The following is a 20520-nucleotide window of genomic DNA, read 5'->3' as shown; positions in this document are numbered from 1 at the left end:
CTGTTGTTTATATAAACCAACAACAAATTATCAGAAAGAGAAATGAAGAAAACAATCCTATTCACAATCCCACCAAAAAGAATAAAATACCTAAAAATAAATTTAACCAAGGAGATGAAACACCTGTACATTGAAAACAGTAAGACATCAATGAAAGAAATTGAAGAAGACACAAACAAAAAGACATTCCTTGTTCATGAATTGGAAGAAGTAATATTGTTAAATATTCTCCATATTATCCAAAGCAATCTAGAGACTCAGTGCAATCTCTATTAAAACTCCAATGGTCCTTTTGATGGCTGCATAGTATTCCATTGTGTATATATACCACATCTTCTTTATCCATTCGTCTGTAGATGGACATCTAGGTTCTTTCCATAGTTTGATGGAACTAGAGGGTATCATGCTTAGCGAAATAAGTCAATCGGAGAAAGACAACTATCATATGATCTCCCTGATATGAGGGAGAGGAGATGCAACATGGGGGGTTGAGGGGGTAGGAGAAGAGTAAATGAAACAAGATGGGATTGGGAGGGAGACAAACCATAAGTGACTCTTAATCTCACAAAACAAACTGAGGGTTGAGGGGGGGAGGGGGTTGGGAGAGGGGGTGGGGTTATGGATATTGGGGAGGGTATGTGCTATGGTGAGTGTTGTGAAGTGTGTAAACCTGGCGATTCGCAGATCTGTACCCCTGGGGATAAAAATATATGTTTATAAAGCTGTAAAAAAAAAAAAAAAAAAAAAAAAAACTCCAATGGTCCAATAATTCTAAAATTAATACAAAACCACAAAAGACCTCAAATAGCAAAATAATCTTAAGAAATAAGTTGAAAACCAGAAGTATCACATTCCTTGACTTCAAACTATACTACAAAGCTATAGTAATCAAAACAAAATGGTACTGGTATGAATCCAGACACATATATCAACAGAACATAATAGAGAGCCCCAAAATAAACCACATGCAAAGTCAATTAATTTATGATAAAGGAGGCAAGAATATACAATGGGGAAGAGACAGTCTCTTCAATAAAACGTGCTGGGAAAACTGGACATCTACACACAAAAGAATGAAACTGGACCATTTTCTTATGCCATACACAAAACATAAACTCAAAATGGATTAAATGCTTGGATATAAGACTGAAAACCATAAAACTAGAAGAAAACATAGTTGGCAGGCTGTTTGACATTAATATTCGCAATGGTTTTTTTAGATTTGACTCGAAAGACAAAGGAAACAAAAGCAAAAATAAAGTAACTCAATGGGCAAATGGAACTACACTAGACTAAAAAGCTGCACAGAAAAAAAAAATCAATGAAATGAAAAAGCAACCTATTACATGGGAGAAAAATATTTGTAAATCTTATTATCCAAAGAGGGACTAATATCAAAATTACATAAAGAACACAACATATAAAGAATATACACTGAGTTCTATAACTCAATAACAACAACAAAAACCCAAATAATCCAGTTAAAAAATTAAGCAGAGGTTGTACGAAGAAAAAGAAAAAAGAAAGGATGAATACCCAAGTTTTGTAGCAACATGGACGGGACTGGAAGAGATTATGCTGAGTGAAATAAGTCAAGCAGAGAGAGTCAATTATCATATGGTTTCACTTATTTGTGGAGCATAACAAATAGCATGGAGGACAAGGGGAGATGGAGAGGAGAAGGGAGTTGAGGGAAATTGGAAGGGTAGGTGAACCATGAGGGACTATGGACTCTGAAAAACGATCTGAGAATTTTGAAGGGGTGAGGGGTGGGAGGTTGGGGGCACCAGGTGGTGGGTATTGTAGAGGGCACGGATTGCATGGAGCACTGGGTGTGGTGCAAAAATAATGAATACTGTTATGCTGAAAAAAATAAAAAATAAAAAAATTAAAAATTAAAAAAAAAAATTAAGCAGAGGATCTGAATAGAAATTTTTCTCCAAAGAAGACATACAGATGGCCAACAGACACGAAAAGATGTTCAATGTCACTAATCAAGAATAAAATGAAAATTAGCCACAATTAGAATTGCCAGAATTGCCTTTATCAAAAAAAGAAGTAAAAAATAAGTATCAGCAAGGAAATATAGAAAAGGTAATTCTTGTGCACTGTTAGTAGGGATATAAATTGGTGTACTATGAAAACATTATAGAGGTTCCTCAAAAAAACTAAAAAAATAGGGCTACCATATGATCAAGCAATTCAACTACTGGGTATTTTTCCAAAGAAAATTAAAATACTAACTCAAAAAGAAATGCACACTTATGCTCATTGCAGCATTATTTATAATAGCCAAGATATGGAAACAACCTATGTATCCATCAACAGGTTAGTGGATAAAGAAACTGTAACATGTATATACAATGGAACACTACTTAGGAATACAAAAGAATGAAATCTTGTTATTTGCTACAACAAGGATGGACCTTGAGAGTATGATGCCAACTTAAATAAGTGAGATGGAGAAAGACATATACCAAATGATTTCACTTACATGTGGAATTTAAAAAACAGAACAAACATAATGAAACAAAACCCAGACTTACAGATACAGAGAAGACATTGGAGATTGCCAGAGCAAAGGGGTGCTGAGCAGGGGATAGGTGAAGGGGATCAAGAACTAAAAACTTCTAGTTATAAAATAAGTCGCTGAGATGTGATGTACAGCTTGAGGAATATAGTCAATAATATTGCATTAACTTTGCACGGTGACAGGTGGTAACTAGACTTATTATAACTACCATTTCACAATGTATAGAAATGCTGAATTACTGTTTTACAACTGAAACTATTATAATAGTGTTTGTCAATTGTACCTCAATTTAAATCAACAACAAGTGAGAGTTCTCAGAGGAATGGTGTCTATCACCCAGGACACCAACAAAGTAATAATACTATTTTAAGTCATATTGTTTTAAAATGCAGTGTTAGTTCATACACATATTGTATGCCCTTTCACTTACTACATCTGTGCAAGCTTGCCCTGCTATAATAAAGAAACAATGAGTCCCTAAAAAAAGATACGGAAGAGTTCAAGTTAATCTCCATCAACTAAGGATTTTCCCAGGGTATAAAGATCATACCTTGCAATGTTCAGGTAAGCCTAATGCAACTTTGAATTTGGTAAGAAAACAAATTAATTCCAATAATTGATTGCAACAATGCACAACATCAAATTGTTTCTATTTTCTCATTCCTAGGAGGCCTTGCTTAGAATTAACTTGTCAGAGAGCAGAGAAGGAATAACCTTGATTTATTACTAACAGCAAAGTGAGACTTAATCTTGAGGGATGTTATGGGAAGGGTCTTAAAAGGAAAGAATACATTGTGTTTGAGTTGACAAAATCAGATAGGGAAGTCATTAAGTAAAAATCTAGTGTTGACAGGCATTTAATTTGGCCTTCTAGCCAAGTGGACCACATGGATTATACAATCTTACTGTAACCTTGATATAAGTTGATCATTTAAATGATACAGAGAAAATAACTTGGTAGTTGATTCCAAAGAGGGCACACCAGAGAGCATAAGATGTCCCAGAGAATCAGTTACTGACAAAGGATTCATAAAAGAGAAAGCTATGAATCAAACTGTTGAGATTAAATGTTTTTTTTTATTATAATATGTATCCAAATAACACACATGCTCCTAATCTAAAAGTTTATAAAATGTAATTTTAAAGAATATTATTCAGTTAGGGGTTTTGAAAATTCTCTAACCTCTATTAATTAAAAAAAACACACCACAAAATAATGCTGACATATTATTTCAAGCTGTAAAAGTTAAAGAGAATTTCAGGAAAAAGAATCAGGCACGATAGCCTTTTTATAATGGGGTCCTCTTGCCACTCTCCAACATATAGTTAATGAATACATTTTTCTTTAGAACCTCTAATTTACATAACTTTCATTCAGAATATTTTAATGACTTTCTGGGACTGCAATTAATTTGACATAGGGTTTTATGAAGTTTAATTTTTATAGCCCTTGTTGAACAAAAATATTAGTTATGGCATAAAATACACGTTAGCTGTGTATTACATTAAAAATGCTAGATATCAAAAGAGCACCAAAAATTAAAGTCACTCCAAGATTTTTGTGCTTTAAGGGTGGACAAAAAAAAAGCAATATGTACAGCTTACATACCTCAGTAGCAAACTGCTGCAATCCACCAATATTAATTGGTCCCTCTTCAGTGGCATACAAATTGCATCCACCTACACAAAGATCAGAAGTTGGACATACCATTCCACAGGTCAGACCAAGTGGGTTGTCAGAAAAAATCATCTTAGCAGCTCCATAATAGTTCTACAAAAATAAAAGAAAATAAAATTTTATTATGTAACAATGCACCTTAAACATTCAAAATATGATCCAATTTTCTATCAAGTAATAGACTGAGTAATCTATTAAGTAATCTATTCGGTGATAGATTAAGTTGAAGATTAAGTCATGTATAAAATATGGAGGTTACAATAATGTTTACCATCAGAAAACATCAAATAATAACTAGCAGAGAACCTGACATGCAGGAATATTCAATATATGGTATATTAATAAACAATTAATCAATTTTGGAAAATCAAAATTTAAAGTATAAATGATCTGTAAATAGCTTTCTTTCACAAAGCATCTAACTATAACCTGACAATAATTATTCTTTTCATTTTTAACAAGATAAGTTAGGTAGACTGAGCAAATTTAAATCTTTTTTTTTTAAGATTTTATTTATTTATTTATTTGACAGAGAGAGAGAGAGAGAGAGAGAGATCACAAGTAGGCAGAGAGGCAGGCAGAGAGAGAGGAGGAAGCAGGCTCCCTGCTGAGCAGAGAGCCCGACGTGGGCCTCGATCCCAGGACCCTGAGATCATGACCTGAGCTGAAGGCAGAGGCTTAACCCACTGAGCCACCCAGGCACCCAACAAATTTAAATCTTAAAATGTTAAAAACAAACAAACAAACAAAAATGTTAAACTCAAGTTATCTTTCATTTAACTAAATTAAAAGCATCTAGGATCCTCTTTCCCTTTTTCTCATCTGGCTTGTCCAGAGAGGCTATATATACGGTACTTTGTGATGATTATCTAATTCTTCAATCACATACTATTAAGCAAAGATGCAGATGAAACTAACAGCTACTCTTGGATGAGACTGTGTCAAGCTCATCTCTCATTACTTCCTTTCATACATTTGATTTATATAGAATAACTTAAAACCCTACTCATTTTATCAAGAGTTTTTAGAACCAAACCTGTTCATACATTGTACAATCCTATCATTATAGACTAAGAATGAATAACTTGAATATTTGGGGAGCATTTTTTTCTCTAATCAAAAGAAGTGTACTTGACCAGTACTCCTCAAAACTGTCAAGTACATCAAAAATAAGGATAATTTTGAGAATATATAAAACTCAAGAAAACCCTAAGGAAATATGACAACTAAATGTCCTATGCTATTCTGGACAGGATCCTAGATAAGGAAAAAAGGTACTAGGTAAAAACTAAGGAAATCTGCAGAATAACAGACTTTAGTTAGTAATAAAACAGGAATAATATTTCATTAATTGTAATAATTGTGCTATAGTAATGTCAGATATTAAAAGAGAAAATAATGTGCAGGTCTATATAGGGACTTTGTACTATTTTCACAACTTTTCTGTAAACACAAAACTGCTATAAAAATATGTTTTAAAGAAGAGAGTAGAATATAGTTAATGGTATGAAATTAATGTATTAATTTCTCCTTTATTTTGTTTACAATACTTTTGAAGGTCTTTGACAACACATACATTGCTTCCATGACTAACTTTGATCATAAATACAAATTCCTAGACATTATAGAATACTGATGATAATAAACAACAGAAATAACCTTAACTATTTCTTGACTCGTTGGTACATTACCAGAAGTTTGCTAGGCCTTTATTTAATCTTTATCATCAATCATCTTATATAAAATGTCCAGCACCCAATCAAAAACTTCTAAGCATAAGATGAGATAGAATTAAATGCCTGATAGTCAGTGAAAAAATGAATCAATCAAGCAGACCCATAGGTTTGATACAGAAATGGGAGTTAGCAGAAAAAGATTTTAAAAACTTCATGAAGATTCAGTTTTCAGCGTAATGTAAGATGTCAGCTGTGGTTTTTAAATAAATATTCTTTATTAACCTCTTAAATGAATTAATGGCTCTTTGTGGCCTGTTGTGAGTTTTATCATGAGAGGTATTGGAATTTGTCAGATGTTTTTCTGCATGTTTTGAGATGATTGTGTAAATTTTTGTCCTTTATTCTATTGATGCAGTATACTATATTAATTCATTTAGGGGATATTAAACCAACCCTGCATTCCTGAGATAAATTCCATATGTATATTTTAGAAGTATTTGTGAATCCTTTCACCTTAGCATCAGGAAAATATAAGGATGCACATCTATCCAGCACAATACTGGCAGTTTTATCCAAATAATGTGGCAAACAAAAGAAGCAAAAGCTATTCAAATTGCAAAGTACAAGGTAAAACTATTTCTACTTATAGAAGAAGTGATCTTGTATATAAAAAATCCTAAAATCCAGTAAAAAAAACTACTAGCAAAATAATGCTTAACTTTATGTGTCAACTTGACTGTGCCATGGGATGTCCACATTAAACATTATTTTGGGCTGGGTATAAGAAGGTATTTCCATATGAGATTGGCTTTTAAATTGGTGGACTCACCAAAGTAGACTGCCTTCCCCAATTATCACTCAACTGGGTGGACAACATCCAACCACTGAGGAACTGAATAGCACAAGATAAGGTGACAGGAAGAAAATTTGGAACCTGCCTGGTTGAGTTTGGACATCAGTATACATATACATAGTTTATATTATATATTTATATATATATTAATCTGTAAAATATATAAATATATATATAATATATTAATATTATATATTTGTTATACATTATATTTTTTATATATATAGTTTTTATGAAGAACCCTGACTAATACAGCACTAATAATCACTGTAGCCAGCATGCTGAGCATAAGATCAATCAATATACAACAATCAATTCTATATCTATACACAATGTATGAAACAATGAACAAAACAAAAATGAAATAAAAAATAATTCTAAGAGGATCAAAATACAAATTATTTAAACTATATTTACCAAAAATGTGTAAAACATAGCTTCTGAAAACAGACCACTGCTGAGTGAAACTAAAGAAGACCTAGATAAATGGAAAGACAGCCCATGATTATGAATTAGAAGGCTTATTATTAGGATAATGTTACTCCCCAAATTTATCTACAGCTTCAGTGTAATCCCTATCAAAATCATAGCAGATTTCTCTACAAAAATTGGCATACTGACACCAAAATTCATATGAAAAACCAAAAGACCCAGAACCAGAATAGGCAAAACAGCTGTGAAAAATAAGATCAAAGTTGGAGGAGTCACATTTCCTGATGTCAGAACTTATTATGAAGCAACAGTAATCAAGATGGTGTGGTACTGGCATAATAACACAGATACAGACCAACAGAACAGAATTGACAGTATAGATAGAAACCTTATGTTGATGTTCAATTGATTTTCTGACAAGAGTTCCAAGACAATTTTATAAAGAAAGAATATTCTTAAGAAATGATGTGATAACCGAATATCCATAAGCAAAAGAATGGAGTTGATCTTTATTTCACAGCACACATAAAGATTAACTAACAATAGATTATAGATCTAAATGTTAGAGATAAATCTATAAAACTCTTAGAAGATGATATAGGAATAAATCTTTAAGACCTTGGATTGGGCAATGGTTTTTAGCCATAAAAACAAAAGCATAAGCAACAACACACACACAAAAAAAGAGATGAACTGGATTTCATAAGAATTAAAAACTTTTGTGCTACAAGGAACACCACCAAGAAAGTTAAAAGGCAACCAACAGAATAGGAAAAAAATCATATATGGTAAGAAATTTTTTTTTAAAGATCTTATTTATTTATTTGACAGACAGAGACCACAAGTAGGCAGAGAGGCTGGCAGAGAGAGAGAGAAGAAGAAGCAGGCTCCCTGCTGAGCAGAGGGCCCAATGCGGGGCTTGATTCCAGGACCCTGGGATCATGACCTGAGCCGAAGGCAGAGGCTTTAACCCACTGAGCCACCCAGGTGCCCCTGATAAGAAATTTTCATCTAAAATATATGAAGACTTATAACTCACTAATAAGAAGACAATAAAAAAATGAACAATGGATTGGCATGAACATTTCTCCAAAAATATACAAATGGCCAATATGCATAAGAAGTATGGCTAAACATTATTAGCTATCAGAGAAATGCTAGTCAAAATGAGATACCACTTCTTAACCTATTTGGCTGGCTACAGTGAAAGAGACATAACAATATATACAATGGAATTATTCAGACATCACAAAGAATAAAATCTTCTCATTTGCAATGATGTGGATGGATCCAGAGTGTATTACACTGAGTGAAATAAGTCAGTCAGTGAAAGGCCCATCCCATATGATTTCACTCATATGTGGAATTTAAGAAATAAAACAGATTTTAAAGAAAGAAACAAAACAGATAAAGGGGAAAGAGGAAAAAGAAAGAGAGAAAGCAAACCATAAGAAACTCTTGATTATAGAAAACAAACTGAGGGTGGAAGGAGGGGTAGTGGGCAGAAGAGAGGCTAAATGAGTGATGGGTATTGCGGAGGGTACTTGTTGAGATGAGCACTGGATCTTAAATGTAAGATCTTTTATGATTCTTATATGAATCACTAAGATTCTATTCCTGAAACCAATATTATACTGTATATTAACCAACTCGAATTTAAATAAAAACTTTAAAAGAAAGAAAAATGTGAAGAAAAATTTTTTTTAATTTTTTAAATAAATAATTTTTATGTAAAAAAGACATACAATAAAAAATGTTGAGAAGGATGTTGCTTATGGGATTGAAAAATGGTGTCAGTACTTTGAAAATAGTTTGGCAGTTGCTCACAAGGGTAAAAACAGAGTTACCATATGACTCAGCAATTCTACTCTACTCTTCAGCAAGAAAATTTACAACATATGTCCATGTATAACCTCATACATTAATGTTCAAAGCAGTGTACCCCTAGCAGCTAAAATGTAGAAATAACCTAAATGCCCACCTCTGATGAACCGCTAAAAAAGTGGAATATCCATATAATCAGTTATTATTTAGAAATAAAAATAAGTAATGATATGTGCTATAACATAGCTAAACTTTGAAAACATTATGCTAAGTGAAAGAAGCCATTCACAAAAGACCACAGATTGTGTTTTCATTTAATGAAAATATCCAGAACAGGCAAAAGTAAAGAAGCAGAAAGTAGATTGGTAGTTGCCTATGCCTGGGAGTCTGAGAAAAACTGGAAATTGGCTGCTAAGGGGGTTTACAATGTCTTTTTGGGATGATAAGCATATGCTCAATTTGACTGTGGTTATGGTTGCACTTCTGAACATATCCTCACCATCAATGAATAGTACATTTTCCACTGGCCAACTGTATGGAATATGAATTTTATCTCAATAAAGGTGTTATATTTTTAAAAGTACACTTACAGGATGGGAAATTACATGGGGAATTTAATAAAGAAATATTGCAATAACACTGGATTAAGATTGCTTCCCTTAATGAAACAAGATGGGATCGGGAGGGAGACAAACCATAAGTGACTCTCAATCTCACAAAACAAACTGAGGGTTGCTGGGGGGAGGGGGGTTGGGAGAGGGGGGGTGGGGTTATGGACATTGGGGAGGGTATGTGCTATGGTGAGTGCTGTGAAATGTGTAAACCTGGCGATTCACAGACCTGTACCCCTGGGGATTAAAATATATTATATGTTTAAAAAAAATAAAATTAATTAAAAAAAAAAAAAAGATTGCTTCCCTAGCCTCAGGAGAAAAAGCTGCAGTAATCAAAACAGTATGGTAGTGGCAAAAAAATAAACACAAAGAAGTATGGAACAGGAAAAAGAAAAGAAAAAGACAAACCCACAATTATATGGTCAATGAATCTTCAACAAAAGTGGCAAGAATATATGAGAAAAAGGCTCTTCAACAAATGGGGTTAGGAAAACTGAACAGCCATATGCAAAGGAATGAAACAGGACCACTTTCTTACACCATACACAAAAATAAGCTCAAAAGGGATTAAGGACCTAAATGTGAGACCTGAAAACCATAAAAATCATAGAAAAGAACACAGGAAATAATTTCTCTGACATCAGCCCTAATAACATCTTTTTAGATATGCCCCCTGAAGCAAGGGAAAAAAGAGCAAAAATAAACTAATGGACCTACCTCTAATTTAAAGTTTCTGCACAGCAAAGGAAACAACAAAACTAAAAGAAAACCTACTGAATGGAAGAAAATATCTGCCAGATGCATTTGATAAGGACTTAGTATCCAAAATATACAAGGAAATCACATGTCCAAGAAGATCTAAAAATTATAAATATTTATGCCCCAGATGGGAGCGCCCAAATATATAAAACAATTAATAACAGACATAAAGGAACTCATTGTTAATAATACAATAATAATAGTGGACTTTAACACCTCACTTATATCAATGCACAGAATATCTGAGCAGAAAATCAACCAGGAAACAATGGCTTTGAATGACAAACTTGACCAGATGGATTTAACAGATCTATTAAGAACATTTTATCCTAAAGCAGCAGAACACACATTCTCTTCAAGTGCATATGGAACATTTTCCAGAAGAGATCACACAGTAGGTCACAAATCAGACCTTAAGAAATACATAGATACCAAGATCATACAATGAATATTTTCTTTTCTCCTCTTTCTTTCTTTCTTTCCTTTTTTTTCTTTCTTTTTGGGAAAGATGAGAGAGAGGAATAAAGGGATTGTAGGTGAGCAGAGACGGAGAGAGAGAGAGGAAGGGGGAAAAAGAGAATCTTAAGCAGACTCTTTGTGTAGCACAGAACCTGATGTGGGGCTCGATTTCATGACACTGAGATCATGACCTAGGCCAAAATCAAAAGTCAAAGGCCTAACTGAATGAGCCACCCAGGTGCCCCCCATGCAAATTTTCTGATCACAACACAAAGAAACATGAAGTCAACTACAAGAAAAAATTTGGAAAGACCACAACATGCTTAAGCGAGGTTAAAAAATATGCTACTGAACAATGAATGGCTTAACCAGAAAAACAAAGAGAAAATAAAAAATAAATACATGGAAATAAGACACAATGGTCCAAAACCTTTGGGATGCAATAATAGCAATTCTAAGAGTTAAGTATAGAGCAATACAAACCTACCTCAAGAAGCAAGAAAAATCTCAATAAACAAATTAACCTTGCATTCAAAAGAGCTAGAAAAAGGCAACAAATGAAGCTCAAAGCCAGCAGAAGGGAAATATTGAAGATCAGGGCATAAATAAATGATACAAAAACTAAAAAACAAACAAACAAAAGACAACAACAAAAATAATAGAGAACAGATCAATGAGACCAAGAGCTGGTTTTTTGAAAAAAAAAAAAAAAATAAAATTGATAAACCCCCTTGCCAGATTTATCAAAAAGAAAAGAGAAAGGTCCTAATTAAATAAAATCAGAAATGAGAGAGGAGAAATGACAACCAACATCACAGAAATACAAACAATTATAAGGAATATCATGAATATCTGTATGTCCAACAAATTGGACAACTTAGAAGAAATGGACAAAACATATAAAATACAAAAACTGAAGTAGGAAGGAATAGAAAACTTGAACATATCAATAGCCAGCAAAGAAAATGAATCAGTAATCAAAAATCTTCCAACAAACAAAAGTCCAGGGCCAGATGGCTTCACAGGGGAGTTTAGCCAAGCACTTAAAGAAGAGTTAATACCTATTCTTCTTAAACTATTTCAAAAAACAGAAATGGAACAAAACCTGCCAAATTCATTCTATGAGGCTAGCACTACCACCCTAATTCCAAAACCAGACAAAGACTCTACTAAAAAAGAGAATTATAGGCCAATAGACCTAATGGACACGTACACAAAATTTCTCAATAAAACAACTAGTAAATCAAATCTGACAGTACATTAAGAGAACCTTTCACCACGATCAAGTGCAATTTATTCCTGGGGTGCAAGGATGTTCAATATTTGCAAATAAATTCACATAATACTCTACATTAATAAAAGAAAGCATAAGAACCATATGTTCTTTTCTATAGATTCAGAAAAAGGATTTGACAAGATAAAACATTCATTCACGATTAAAACCATCAACAAAGTAGAGTTAGAGGGAATATCTCAACATAATAAAGGCCTTATATGAAAAAAAAAATAATCATCCTGGACTGGGAAAAACTGAGAGTTTTTCTCATAGATGGTCAGGAACAAGACAGGTTTGTCCACTCCTACCACCATCATTTAACACAGTACTGAAGTCCTAGCCTCAGCAATCAAGACAACAAAAAGAAATAAAAGGCATCCAAATTGGCAAGGAAGAAGTCAAACTTTCACTGTTTGTAATGACATGATACTCATAAAGAAAACCCAAAAGACTCCACCAAAAAATTGTTAGAACTGATACACGAATTCAGTAATGTTGCAAGATACAAAAATCAATGTACAGAAATCTGTTGCTTTTCTACACACCAGTAATGAAGCAGCACAAAGAGAAATCAAGGAATCAATCCCATTTACAATTGCACCAAAAACCTTAAGATATCTAGGGATAAACCTAACCAAAGAGGTAAAAGATCTGTACTCTGAAAATTAAAAAAACACGACGAAAAAAACTGAAGATGACACCAAAAAATGGAAAAACACTCCATGCTTATGGATTGGAAGAATATTGTTAAAATGTCTATACTGCCAAAAGTAATCTACACATTTAATGCAATCCCTATCAAAATACCACCAGCACTTTTCACAGAGCTAGGAAAAATAGTCTTAAAATTTGTATGGAACCTTGGAGACATGTCTTGAAAGAAGATGTTGTGGCCAATATGTGAAAATGAATTTTTGGGACTTCATCAAGATAAAAAGTTTCTCCACAGCAAAGGAAACAGTCAACAAAACAAAGAGGCAACCCACAGAATGGGGGAAGATATTTGCAAATGACACTACAGACAAAGGACTGATATCCAAGATCTATAAAGAACTTCTCAAACTCAACACCCAAAAAAACAGACAATCAAGTCAAAAAATGGGTAGAAGACATGAACAGATGTTTCTCCAATGAAGACATACAAATGGTTAACAGACACATGAAAGAGTGTTCATCATCCTTAGCCATCAGGGAGATTCAAATCAAAACCACATTGAGATACCACCTTATACCAGTTAGAATGGCAACAATTAACATGGCAAGAAACAACAAATGTTGGAGAGGATGTGGAGAAAGGGGAGTCCTCTCACACTGTTGGTGGAAATGCAAGTTGGGGCAGCCACTTTGGAAAACAGTGTGGAGGTTCCTCAAAAAATTAAAAAAAGAAAACTACCCTATACCCTGCAATTGCACCACTGGGTATTTACCCCAAAGATACAGATGTAGTGAAAAGAAGGGCCATATGCACCCCAATGTTCATAGGAGCAATGTCAACAATAGCCAAACTGTGGAAAGAGCCAAGATGCCCTTCAATAGACAAATGGATAAAGAAGATGTGGTCTATATACACAATGGAATATTATTCAGCCATTAGAAATGATGGATACCCAACTTTTGCATCAACATGGATGGGACTGGCTGAGATTATGCCATGTGAAATAAATCAAGCAGAGAAAGTTAATTATCATATGGTTTCACTTACTTGTGGAACATAAGGAATAGCATGTTAATAGCATTAGGAGAAGGAAGAGAAAAATGAAGGGGGGAAATTGGAGGGGGAGACAAACCATGAGAGACTGCAGACTCTGAGAAACAAACTGAGGATTTTAGTTGGGGGAGGAGATGGGTTTGCCTGGTGACAGGTACTAAGGAAGGCATGTATTGCATGGGGCACTGGATGTCATACATAAACAATAAGTCTTGGAACACTACATCAAAAATTAATGACATACTATATGGTGACTAACATAACATTAAAAAAAAATTGTATGGGACCACAAAAGAACCTGAGGAGCCAAAGCAATCTTGAAAAAGGAAAGCAAAGCTGCAGTCATCACAATTCTGGATATCAAGCTGTAACAGAAAGCTGTAGTGATCAAGACAATATGGTACTGGCACAAAAAAAAAAAAAAAAAAAAAAAGACACACAGATCAATAGAACAGTACAGAAAACCCAGTAATGAACCCACAGTTATATGGTCAATTAATCTTTGATAAAACAGGAAAGAATATCCAATGGAAAAAAAAAAAAAAAGTCTCTTCAACAAATGGTGTTGGGAAAACTGGGCAGCAACATGCAGAAGAATGAAACTGGACCAGAGGTGCCTGGGTGGCTCAGTTGGTTAAGCATCTGCCTTCAGCTCACATCACAATCCGGGGTTCCAGGATGGACCTCTGTGTGAGGCTCTCTGCTCAGTGGGTAGCCTACTTCTACCTCTCCCTCTGCTCCTCCCCCTGCTTGCGCTCTCTCTTTCTGTCTCTCTGTCAAATAAATAAAATCTTAAAAAAGAAAGAAAGAAAGAAAGAAAGAAAGAAACTGGACCACTTTTTACAGCATATACAAAAATAAATTCAAAGCAGAGGAAAGATCTAAAAATGAGACCTGAAACCATTAAAATCTTAGAGGAGTACACAGCAGTAACCTCTTTAACATTGGCCATACCAAATTCTTACTAGATAGGTCTCATGAGTCAAGGAAAACAAAATAAAAAATAAACTATCAGGACTTCAGCAAAATAAAAGCTTCTGCAGAGAAGGAAATAATCAACAAAACTAAAAGGCAACCTACAGAATGAGAGAAGATATTTGCAAATGGCATTATCTGATAAAGGGTTAGTATCCAAAATCTGTAAAGAATTTATAAATCTCAACACCCCCAAAAATGAAAAATCCAATTAAAAATGTGCATAAGACATAAAGAGAAATTTTTTCCAAGTATATCTAGATGGCCAACAGACACATGAAACGATGCTCATCGTCTCATGTGGCTGGAGAGTATTATGTTAAGTGAACTAAGTCAGTTGGAGAGATACAAATACATATGATTTCACTCACATGTGGAATTTAAGAAACACACTAGCAAAGAAATAAGAGAGAGAGAAAGAGAGAGAGAGAGAGCAGCAAACCAAGAAACAGACTCTTAATTATAAAGAATAAACTGATGGTTACCAGAGGGGAGCTGGTAGGGAGATGGGTTAACTGGTGATGGGGATTAAAGAGTACACTTGTGATGAGCACCAGGTGTTGTATGGAAGTGCTGAATTACTAAATTGTACACCTGAAACTAATATTACATTGTATATTAGCTAACTGGAATTTTAATAAAAACTTCACATTTAAAAAATACATCTTTATAATATAACTTACAATACTGAAATGTGATACCTCCAGCTTTGTTCTTTCTCAAGACTGCTTTGGTTATTTGGGGTCTTTGGGATCCCATACAAATTTTAGATTGTTTGTTCTAGTTCTATGAAAAATGCTGTTGGTATTTTAATAGGGATTACATTAAATCTGTATATTGCTTTGGGTAGTATTGATATTTTAACAACATTTCTTCTTCCAATCCATGAGCATATAATGTCTTTCCATTTGTTTGTGTCATCCAGTTTCTTTCATCAATGTTTTATAGCTTTCAGATTATAGGTTTTTCACCCCTTGATTTGATTAAGTTTATGCCTAGGCATTTTATTATTTTTGGTGTAATTATAAATGGGAGTTTTTCCTAATTTGTCTACTGTGCTTCATTATTAGTGTATAGAAATGAAATGGATTTCTGTATATTAAATTTGTCTCCTTTGACTTTACTGAATTCATTTATCAGTTCTAGCAGTTTTTTGGTGGAGTGTTTAGAGCTTTCTATACATAATATCATGTCATCTGCAAATAGGGAAAGTTTGACTTCTTTCTTACCAATGCGATGCCTTTATTCCTTTTTCTTGTCTGATTTCTGTGGCTATGACTATATGACCAGTACTATGTTGAATGAAAGAGGTAAGAGTGGACTCCTTGCCTTGTTCCTGACCTTAAGGGAGAAGTTCTCAGTTTTTCTCCATTGAGTATGATGCCAGCTGTGGGTTTTTTACACAAGGTCTTTATTATGTTGAGGTATGTTCCCTCTAAATATACTTGTTGAGGGTTTTATCATGAATGGATGTTGTACTCACAATCTAAACTTTTAGTTAATATTGAATAGGTAGTAAACCAATGGTTCTTTTTCCTTCAAAATTAAATAATGCTTAAGTGTCACCATGCATTTATTTTAAAAACGTTCATTTAGTATGATAATAGTAAACAGATACAGCCTTATCTCCTTGGCCTTATTTTCTGGTTTTGAATAATTTTACTTAATAACATTCATAATGAACAATTACTAACTAAATTACCAGTCTATTCCTTAGGAAACATCCTTTGGTCCTGATTAAGCCCATTGATCCCCTTGCTCAGCACCTGCAACTAAGCATTTAACAATTGCTAGAGAAAATCTCAAAGTCATTGTCACTATTCTTTTCTCCTCTTACTTGACATCATAGTAACATCTGACATGACTGATTAACAAATATTTAATGACTGACACACTGCCTAAATGATCTAATTACATAATTAGAAGACCACTTGTAACATAAAAACACCATCATGAGGAAAAAAATGTCAATTGTAGATTACTTTTCAGGATATTTGGGGGAGGGGAGTAGCATAGAAATATAATCTAATTAAACAATTAAGGATCTTTCCACAAGAATACTGATTATCTTATGACCCACAAATTGAGTTTCAAGATTGTACCTAAAAAGATGACATAAGAAATAAATACATGTTTAAAAAAATAATTAAAAAAAATTTAGAATTACACTTATGTAATTATGATTTGCTATAGTTGTCAAACTACAAGGTCTGATCTATCACAATATATCACTGACAATAAAACTGTCCAGTTTTATTCAACAATCTCATGATTCCAAGTATAACTCTTACACCAAAATAAAATTGTAGGAGACTATAACATTTTTTTAAAAAGTACTTTAAAAAATTACCTAAAATTACTGAATGTTTCTTAAATAAAAGCTCGATGGACTTTAAAAAAAGAAGGGAAGGGTAAGGGAGGGGAAGGGAAATTAAGGGAAGGGAAAGGAAGAGAAGGAGGAAATCTCCCTGACATCAAGACATTTTGGTATCAGAGTGAAAAGTCACTTCAGAATGAGGTTCAGAATCTGCTTCAAATGTGTGGTAATCAAAGTGTTTCTGAAGTGACAGGACTAAGAGATGAGAGGAAATGGATCTGAGTTATCCTGGATTGACACGAGTAAAAAATCAAGAAACTTCAGAATATGTCTTGGCATAATGACTTGGCCAACTGGCTAGAGATGTTCACTGATTCACTTAGGAAATGATGACTAGAAGATATATTTTTAATGTGCTTGGAACAAATTATGGAAAATTCTGACTTCCAATCTAAGGGTTTAATATCTAACTGAAGCTTTTTCATAGAAAGGTGCTAGTATTAAAGGACTAATTATGAAGATTATTGTATAAATGCTGTGGAAACTCTCAGAAATAGAGTGGAAAACAGGAAAAGTGAAGAAGACACAATGATACATAAAAAAAAGGAATGCATCAGCATGTATCACAAAATACACAAAAATGGTTTTGAAAATGGTCTGAGCCAACATCAAACAATGATTCAGAAATCACCTTTGCACTCTACCTCTCACAAATAACTCTGAAGAAATGATAGATTACTGTGTAGGAAGCTGGGTACTCAGAGTCAAAGACATTCAGAAACCTATTAGAAAGGGAACACCTCCTCAACTGTTCTCATCAAGACTGTCAAGATCAATATCAATTTTTTTTTCTCTCATAGTAAGTGGAGAGATTTCTTGAGTTCTCCTTCTAAACAAGAGGTTTGACTCCTATTCTGTGAGCTTTTAAACCTTTCTAAAAGCAAAGGCTATAAAATTTAAATTTAGAAGGGTACTTTAAAGACACCCCAGTAGTCTCCTTCTAGAAAATACACAATCACTTCACTTGGTTTCTTCAGGTTATTCAATCATTCACAAGTATTTTAGTCTTCAACTGTGTGAGGGAAAATGTACCAAGTCATGTTAGGAGGAATAAAAATTAAATATCTGATCTTTTGTGCACATATTTGTTTTATGAGGACTTTTACTCCTTCTTTAAGCAAAACTCTAAAACACAAATGGTTTGATATATTTGTTTTTTTATATCAACACAAAAGAACATGCATTGAATGTTCCCTAGTCCATTAAATTACCCATATTTTGCAGGTGTTGAATTTTCTATTACTCAATGGGATTTTTAAAAGCTTGTTCGAAGCTACAATATGTGCCATTTCCATGTGGGTTAATTCTAAGACAACTTTAACTTTTATTCTTTGCTTTTTATTTTTAAAGTTGTAACTTGAAATTGCCTTAGTGTCATCTCTATACAATTTAATGGTTTTAAAGTCATTATCAAGAAACATGAAAATCTCACAAGCCAGCTAACGTCTCATATGTTATAATGAATTTAACCAATAGTCCAATCATATTCAGGCCTTCATATCACCACAACATTATCAAAACAGCTGGTGGATTTATTTTAAAGTGTTCTTGCTTTTTCCAATGAGAGTTTTCACAGATGGAAGCACCCTTCCAAGATAAACTTCAATCTGCTGCATTTAAAAAATACTTGGGGAAGTTCAGTAAGTTTGCAAGTGTGAGAAGGGTGAATTAACACCACTTATACTTCTAGATTGAGCTGTCTAATGGTGAGTGTGCTAATGTACATTAATTTAATAGAAAATGTCCCTAATAGCACATATAGAAAATAAAGGCATAGGGAACACTGTCAAGCTATCACCATCTCTCAGTAAACAATGCACTGGTCTTCAGACATTTGGCAAAGGAGAGTGGGAACCTATCATTCACAGGACACACAAAAACTCCTGCCCTCACAGTACTCACTCTTCTGGGGACAAATGGATACAGAATATATTTGCCTGGTTTTACTCAGAAAACCCTCCCTTCAAAACTCAGACACACCAAATTTTAGAAAAGTTTTGCACAATATGATTAGACTTTTAGAACTATGAATGTGTAAGAAGAAAAAATTATTCTTGTAGAAAACAAATTTTTTTTAATGTGACCTTGAGATGCTGAACTAGGAAACTTGACACAGACAGCATGCCTAGTACATTATATAGCATAGAACAGATTTAACAAATTTAAGTCAGCATCACATTCCCCCTAGGATCTTTCTAGCTAAAAAATATTTTCTTGGGGCACCTGGGTGGCTCAGTGGTTAAGCCTCTGCCTTCAGCTCAGGTCATGATCTCAGGGTCCTGGGATCGAGCCCTGCATCTGGCTCTCTGCTCAGCGGGGAGCCTGCTTCCCCCTCTCTCTCTCTGCCTTCCTCTCTGACAACTTGTGATCTCTGTCAAATAAATAAATAAAATCTTTAAAAAAAATTTTTTTTCGGGGCACCTGGGTGGCTCAGTGGGTTAAGTCACTGCCTTCGGCTCAGGTCATGATCTCAGGGTCCTGGGATCGAGCCCCGCATCGGGCTCTCTGCTCAGCAGGGAGCCTGCTTCCTCCTCTCTGTCTGCCTGCCTCTGTGCCTGCTTGTGAACTCTCTCTGTCAAATAAATAAATAAATAAAATCTTTAAAAAAAAATTTTTTTTTCTTATAATGTTAATCCTGAGAGTTTAAGATTTTCAGGTTTATTAAAGAAAATTCATATTAGGAAGCACAATAAGAAAGATAGCAAGAAAGAAGCAAAAACTATATGAACAAATAACTGAATAACCTTATCTCAAACAAGATTTAAAACAACAGATCCACTGACTGCTATAAAAAGTTGTATGTATAAGACAATTAGTAATAAAGACAAAATTTCATTATTTATGTTATTAGAACTAGACTATAACACTTCTATTTTCTTCTTTTCAAACAAAATAACGTCAGATTATTTTGTGAGAGTTTGTTCTTCACTGACAAGAATGTGAGATTTCTTAATTGACAGGGTGCTGCAGTGTCTACCATACTGCATTATTATATTGTGGCTCATAAAACCAGCTGCCAGCCACTATTTGTACAATGGGTACAAATAAATTTACCAGAAAATTCTCCATTCCGAGTACATTAATTTAAACCCATTACTACTTTCAAAAGCAAAACTAGTTTTGATAATAATAATTTACCTAAATTTTTCACTTTGCCAATTTTTAGAAAACTAAACCCAAATTTCCTTAAGATGAAGTTTACTGTTGCTGGAGGGGAGGAAATTGGGAGGATATGATAATCAGGTGAAGGGCATCAAGGGGGGCATTTTATATAATGAGGACTGGGTGTTACAAGCAACTGATGAATCACTAAATTCTACCCCTGAAAATAATAATACAGTATAGGTTAACAATTG

General features: G+C 33.9%; 1 protein-coding gene across 1 annotated transcript in view; it reads right to left on the bottom strand.

Moving 5' to 3' along the window:
- Positions 1 to 20520, bottom strand: part of DPYD (dihydropyrimidine dehydrogenase) — an 853664-nt gene that overhangs the window by 633707 nt on the left and 199437 nt on the right. Inside the window, exon 5 of the mRNA XM_047727240.1 lies at positions 4143 to 4304. Coding sequence (XP_047583196.1) covers positions 4143 to 4304 — 162 coding nt within the window. The remainder of the gene's footprint in view (positions 1 to 4142; positions 4305 to 20520) is intronic.

The sequence above is a fragment of the Lutra lutra genome, chromosome 4 (assembly GCF_902655055.1).
Source record: "Lutra lutra chromosome 4, mLutLut1.2, whole genome shotgun sequence".
Classification (NCBI taxonomy): Eukaryota; Metazoa; Chordata; class Mammalia; order Carnivora; family Mustelidae; genus Lutra; species Lutra lutra.
The sequence above is the reverse complement of the archived record's forward strand: the minus strand, read 5'-3'. Positions and strand labels throughout refer to the sequence as shown.